General features: G+C 36.0%; 1 protein-coding gene and 1 pseudogene across 1 annotated transcript; one reads left to right on the forward strand and one right to left on the reverse strand.

Moving 5' to 3' along the window:
- The first annotated feature begins 722 nt into the window (after nucleotides 1-722).
- On the forward strand, nucleotides 723-2,073 carry LOC127627381 (sialidase-3-like; annotated as a pseudogene).
- An 833-nt stretch (nucleotides 2,074-2,906) lies between these two features.
- On the reverse strand, nucleotides 2,907-5,924 carry wdr73 (WD repeat domain 73). Its single transcript, XM_052104696.1, has 8 exons — nucleotides 5,776-5,924; nucleotides 5,530-5,597; nucleotides 5,357-5,442; nucleotides 5,151-5,239; nucleotides 4,962-5,029; nucleotides 4,010-4,171; nucleotides 3,531-3,905; nucleotides 2,907-3,314 (listed from the first exon to the last, which is right to left on the reverse strand). The coding sequence occupies exons 1-8, from the start codon at nucleotides 5,823-5,825 to the stop codon at nucleotides 3,076-3,078; spliced, it is 1,137 nt and encodes a 378-aa protein (XP_051960656.1). The 5' UTR covers nucleotides 5,826-5,924; the 3' UTR covers nucleotides 2,907-3,075.
- Between the last annotated feature and the right edge of the window lie 1,137 nt (nucleotides 5,925-7,061).

The raw sequence follows: 7,061 nt of genomic DNA on the forward strand, positions 1-7,061 counted from the left end.
AATTTTACGAAAGTAAAAACTTTCTATATAGGCCTATTGTATACATCTTGGACATTGAAGTGTGAAATTATTTTATGTATTTATTTATTCATTTTTTTCTGAAATCTATCTTTCCATCCATCTATCTTGTTATTTATTCTATTTCTAGTCTAAAATTTCACCATGGGTGACAAGGCACCTTCAAGAAGCAAAACAATTTCCATAAAAAAACTAAAACAAAACATTATTCAAGCAGGAAGAACCAAAATATTGTTGTTGGTGTAAAACACAGGTAACATACAGAATCTCAGCTCTAATATATATCAGTGATAATAAAAATTCCTTGCCTTTGCTGAAAAGAAGAGAACAGAAAATGACACGGATGCGGAGATCCTTGTGTTGAGAAAAGGATCATGGATGAATGGAGAAGTTGAGGTGAGGCTTACAACATGTTGAGTCAAAATTGTGGAATTTTATTTCTATATTCACCTTATACAAAAGAGAATCTAGCGTGCAGCCATCTTAAGAAGATTGTCTTTGATGCACATGCTGAAAGCGCTGCAGATATTCAAAGAATTTGAACGATTGTTCATATGCTAACTCATATAATTTCCTATTTCCTTATAGCAACTTTGCATTATAAGAGTTTTTATAAAAATAAAACGTTTTTTTACAGGGATTGGCACTGTAATGATGCATTTTATTTCAGTAAGCCAGTGGCCATCAGGTAAAACCAACGGTACATGAATCCATGTCCAGTTTATGACAGACCTCAAGGCCCTGTTTCTGTATTTCAGCTGTGTTCCCTCTGGGATCTCAGAACACAATCAAATACAGGAAAGAAAGAATCAGGCACAATTTTGTTACGTAACCATCAAAGACACTGGCAGAACCTGGAGCCATTTTATAGACTTGACAATAGATGTGATTGGTGTCCAGGTTAAGAACTGGGCCACCTTTACTGTTGGTCTTAAGACATGGTTTTCAAATGCAGACAGGAAGATTGATTATCCCAGCCTATGTGTATCATTGCCATGCAAATGATAAGCCCACACCTTATGCATTTGCATTCTACAGTGATACTATGGCAGCACTTGGCATGTGGGAATATGGATGGAGGGTGTGTCTTGTGAGTGTCAAATAGCTGAGATCATAGACCATGAAGGAAAGAGTCATCTGTACTGCAATGCCCTAACAAGCTCTGGCTACAGAACTGAGGCTCTAAGCAAAACATCTGGGACGTTTTTGAAGTTTCAAAGGAATCTAAAAAGCTGGTAGAGACCAAAACTGGATGCCAAGGCAGTGTGTTAAATTATTATAAACAGAAGATACTAATCTATTCTCATCCATCCAATCCAGATAAGAGAGTGTATCTCTGTATCTACTTGAATACATCCTCATGAAATTTCACAGGATGGGGGAACGAACCCGTTAAAACAATCCAAGGTTCCAGTGGATACTTGGATCTGGCAGAGTATGGGGATGGACACATTGCTTGTTTCGTGGAGTATGGAGAGCAAAGTGAGACTGAGATAGCTGATTTTGGGCTTTTTGAACACTCTTTTTTTTTTTAAAGTAAAGATAAGGGACAAGCACTTGGAAATCAGTAAAGGTCTAATCCTTCATAATACGTAATTTTTACGTATTTAATAGTTTTAGTTTTCTAGGATGTTAGTGTTTTTAAAGTGTTTATTAATTAAAGTGAAAACTGTTGTTAATTCAAGTGGTAATGTGTCAGACATTCAAATAGTTGATTTACCCCAGTGGTAAAAGTTTAGCAATCCAGCTTGTTTTCTTTATTAAAAAAGTATAGCCACCAATACGTTTTTAAGTTGTTGTTGTAAAAACAGACATAACCTACATTTACATAACCATGTCTGCCTTTAACCCAGATTATTACATATGCTAAAAACTGTAGTAGCATAATAGTCAACAACTCAAGTGTGTGTATTGGGTACATGTTTTGTTTTTAGCTGGGAGTTAGCCTTTTGCTAAATAAATTAATATAATACCATTTGAAGCAAGCAAGTGTATTAATTTTTTTCATCACTGGTTCATATTAATGTAACTGCTTTTGATCAAATATGTGGCACACAACCATACAAACCTGTAGCATATTAAAGTTGGTGTCCATATAGAGACATTTCTTGTGCTATTTCCCCAAGAATGACTCCAAAACCTTTCATCTTTACCTAAATGTTATGTCATTGTTACCGAGGAGTGTTTTGAGCAATATTTCCTCTAATAACAGTGCATGACTTCACTATTACCATCCAATGAAGAGCAGAAAGTATCTTGGCATGTACATGAATAAAACTTGATTGGATCCCATGAGATGGGAGGCATGCAAAATGATAATCCATAATGGTCCCAGTAGATACTCAGAATTGGAAGAGTATAGGAATAGACATCACTTTGCTTGTCTCATAGTGTCATGTAGAATGTCCCAGTACTTGCATAATTTTTTTGCAACACACTCAAATGTATGTACTCATCATAAAAAAGTATAAAAAGGTAAATCAGGGGGCCTGGGTAGCTCAGAGAGTATTGATGCTGATTACCACCCCTGGAATCTCGAGTTTGAATCCAGGGCATGCTGAGTGACTCCAGCCAGGTCTCCCAAGCAACCAAATTGGCCCGGATGCTAGGGAGGGTAGAGTCACATGGGGTGGTCTCCACGTGGTCACAATAATGTGGTTCGCTCTCCGGGGTGCGAGTGGTGAGTTGTGCGTGGATGCCGCGGAGAATAGCGTGAAGCCTCCACACGCGTGGTAATAATTAGTTTAGCTATCTTATATTATTTGTAATTTTGTAACACAGAAAACTGCTTTTGTAAAATACGGATCTGGAAATTGGTATCAGACTATCTGACTAATATAATACATTTATTTATATATAATGTTTTAATGTACAAGTAGTCAATTTAAACAGTCATTGTCAAAGACTAAGAAGGACAGTATGTTACATTTTTTAATTACATTATGTCCTGAAATCATGAATAAAAGACATGAAGATTTGCTCCTTTTAAAACTGAATAAAGAGTATTCATCATTGCATACAATATTTTTGTCCTTTCTAAGGAATCTCAACACATTCTTATCTGTCAGTGTTTTTGCCCACCCAGTCCCAAACATGTATAGATCCATCTGTAGCTGCTGAGAGAAGAGTATTTGGTCGCGATTGATGCCAAGCATGGGTAGTAACCACAGGCTGGGAACTACTGTACTTTGCTTCATATGACATTTCATGACCTTGGTGTGAAAAAATCGGCTGAGGGTCCTGTGCATCTGTGCTCCAGTTTGTTGTGTTATAGAGCTGTACAGTCCCATCAAATCCTTTAAAAGAAATGTTTGCCAGGTTATTAAAGAGCAAACAAATGTTTTTATACAATGAAAGTGAATAGAACATCTCGTTCTGCTTAACATCTCCTTTTGTATCCCAGAATAGAAAGTCATGTGGGTTTGGAACATCAATGTTAATGAAAATAGTATTTTTATTTTTGGGGTGAACAATCTTTATTTAGTTAAAAACAGGAAAGGTGCTCAACTTACCAGACACAGAAAGACAGCTGTCGAGAACTGGAGCCCAAGAAACATTCAGAAAGTCATTGTTTGGTGCACTATGTTTGACATTTAGTAGAGTTCGACAAAATGGACTCTGTAAATCTCTTAGATCAGACACCACCATGTGACCGGAGGAAGAGAGCCTTGCTATAGTACAAGAGGACGGTTCTGACTGGAAGTTGTTCCTCCTCATCCCAAAACACCAGTGCAAACCATCACTTGTCTCTTTCTCTTTCAAAGGATAATGACTGGTCAAGGGATCTCTTGTGTCACCCAAAAGCAGAGAGCCATTGCTTGCACAAATTAGAAATACACAAGGATTCACAAACTGTAAGCCACTCACTGAATCTGATGACTTGTTTCCTGTCAAAAAAATGTAATAATAAATTAGCTGTACTGATCAATTTCAAAATATTTAAAACAAAACTATTTAAAGAACTATTGTAAAATTTGAGGTTTGACATTACCTACTGTATACAGAACTCTTCCTGTTGCTATCTGTGTCAGCTGAACATCACTGATACAAGAACCATGAAGGACTGTGGCTTCTTCAGTCAATCCAGGAGCTATTTTACTGCATTTTGCTGATGTGCTTTTAGGGTTTATAACACCAGTCCTTTTTATAACATCTGTGTTGTGAAATCAGGTTAGACATCAAAAGGATAGTTAACCCAAAAATGAAAATTCTCTCATCATTTACTCACCCTCAAATAATCCCAGATGTGTATTACAAGATTTCTTCCGCAGAACACAAATTAAGTTTTTTAGAAGAATATCACAGCTCTGTAGGTCCTTACAATGCAAGTGAATGGTGGCCAGAAACTCGAAAGTCCAAAAAGCATATTATGGAGTCATAAAAGTAATCAATACACCTCCAGTAGTTAAATCCATATCTTCAGAAGTGAATTGATATGTGTGGGTGAGAAACAGATCAATATTAAAAAAAAAATTATTACCATAAATTCTCCTCCCTGCCCAGTAGGTGGCAATATGCACAAAGAATGTGAATCTCTAAAAACAAAAGAAGAATGATTGTGAAAGTCGAGACTTAAAGTAAAAAAAAAACAATATAAACATGTATCTATTTCTTACCCACACCTATCATATCACTTCTGAAGCCATGGTTTTAAACACTGGAACTGTGTGGACTTGATGTCTTTTTTTTTACCTGAATTCTGGTCACCATTCACTTGCATTGAATGGACCTACAGAGCTGAGAAAATCTTCTAAAAAAATTATTTTTGTTCTGCAGAAGAAAAGACACATCTGGGTTGGCATAAGGTTGAGTAAATAATAAGATCATTTAAATTTTTTGGGTGAGCTATCCCTTTAAGTGACACATTTTTAAGTTTAAACATTTTAAACATAATGCTATAATTTCTAACCATTTGTAATAAAGTACAAAGACACACATCTTACCACTTTCATCTCCTCCAATATCCCAAATATGCAACTTTGAACTTGAACTTCCACTGGTCACCACACACCTGTGAAAAATGGCTGATATTACATAAGGAAAAATGAAAATTTCAGTGGTTTAATTTGCAGAATTTCAATAATAATAGTCTTGACTACACCGGTGCAGTACAGAAGACAGTTTTGTGTTACCGTGTTCCAGGGATATGTATCAAACACTCAACAGGTTCTTCTGAAAATCCACCATGCAGAACTTTGAAGTCTCGCTCTGCACAAAGACCCTTAAAATGTGATTAAAAAGGTAGTTAAGATTAACTGCAATTTTGGAAGGCATTTTGTAGGTGACTATTTGGACGAGGCAGAATTCAGCTTCGTCATGTCAGATTTTGTTTATTTACCTGGTTGTCTCCTGCATATAACTTTAGAGGCAGAAGTAACTCTAAGATTTCACTCCTTGAGCTAGTGCATCCTGCGACACAAATACCTGGAAGATGAGAGAAATCTGCCTTTAAAAATGAATTCACGGCTATATTAGTGACTCAAATCTTTCAGAGATTCTAAAATGCTTTACTTTTGTCACCCGTCCACTCTATTACTTTTGTCGGATGCTCGAGGTGAAATACATGCAGGTCTTTGTATCTGAAATCAAGAACACAGCCACTGTCTGATGGAATCCGCTATGAAGGCCAGAAAAAAAAAAAATACTGTCTAGGTAGGCAGCTCATTAGGTTTTTTTTTTTGTTTGTTTGTTTTTTTAGACATTGCCACTATTTAACGGAGATTAAACGCAATATCAGTCCACCGCAGTCAGACTCACGTGATAAGAGACTCGATAAACCAGTCATCAGCTTCATCAGAGATGTCCATGCTGATGATCTTTCAAGCTCAGTTTCAGTAAAAACTCAAATCTTCCACAGCTTTATTTCTCAGCAGATATTTAACAGCGGTTCATATTTCCGGGACATGTTCTTCAGTACTCCTAATGCGTTTTTAAAAGTCCAAAGTTGCGTTATCGCCACCTGGCGACAAATATGCATATGTCACATTTGCCAATTTATCCCCTAGCATGGTACAGATGCTAATTCTCATACTAATTTAACTCTTCGCAGTGTATTCAACCCCTAAACAGTAATGTAATGGCTATTAAAGATTCTCAGTGACTACTGAGGTGTTAATAATTTTTCAGGCAGCTGCTAAATAAGCATCTAGGCCTTATTTAGAGTAGAAACATTTTAGACTGTAATGAAAACGAGTCTGTGAGGAACAGACTTCCAGTCTGTACAATGTCATTCACCATATAAAGCTGCGTAAAGGTCCTAATAACCAAAGCTAATTTTCAAAACTAGTGTTTTCAGGTGTTGTCTGTCTACTGAAGTTTGTATTTTTTCATTGGTCAGTTCATGATCAACACAAATTAAAGACAGTAATGCTTGTTTTTCATTCCTAATAAAAAAAAAAAGAACTACAACGCTATCTGAATAATGGATTTTTTTACGTTTCAGTAGAGAAAGGACTCCAGACAACATGAGTTGTGGAAAATTATCTAGGTGCTTTTTGATAGCTGTATGCATGCATTGAAGAGATGTATGTCTATCTCTCACAGCCTCGTTTTTCATTTCTAGTAAAAAAATTTTTTTTTATGAACTGTTGTATAGGGTAAATGTGAAATAGTTGTTAGAGAACCGGATCAGAAATGCTCTGGATAGTGATTAACCTATTGTCATAAGAAAATACACCTTATTTTTCCTTCTGATTATTTTTGGCCCACATTGATGCTTCATTAGTGTAAAACAGCACTAAAGAGCATTTAAAGGAATATTCCGGGTTCAGTACAAGTTAAGCTCAATCGACAGCATTTGTGGCATAATGTTGATTACCACAAACAATTTATTTTGGTTGCCCCTTGTTTTCTTTCTTTCATTTAAAAAAAAACAAACAAACAAACAAAAAAATGTGGGTTACAGTGAGACACTTACGATGGAATTAAATGGGGGCCTAAAGTGAATACTCACTTTTTCAAAAGAATAGCCACAAGATCTTAACAATATGTTAATATTATTTTATGTGTGATAAAATAACTTACTAACCTTTCTGTGTACAGTT

Source organism: Xyrauchen texanus, chromosome 34 (assembly GCF_025860055.1).
Source record: "Xyrauchen texanus isolate HMW12.3.18 chromosome 34, RBS_HiC_50CHRs, whole genome shotgun sequence".
In the NCBI taxonomy this organism is placed as follows: Eukaryota; Metazoa; Chordata; class Actinopteri; order Cypriniformes; family Catostomidae; genus Xyrauchen; species Xyrauchen texanus.

Bases quoted from the DNA above. Each gene is read 5' to 3' on its own strand.
- wdr73 (XM_052104696.1), bottom strand. From the start codon at position 5,825: ATGGACATCTCTGATGAAGCTGATGACTGGTTTATCGAGTCTCTTATC. The intron at 5,443-5,529 runs GTAAAGCATTTT...CTCATCTTCCAG, and splicing joins AGAGTGGACGGGTGACAAAA to GTATTTGTGTCGCAGGATGC. The intron at 3,315-3,530 runs GTAAGTTGAGCA...TTTCTTTTAAAG, and splicing joins CAGCTGTCTTTCTGTGTCTG to GATTTGATGGGACTGTACAG.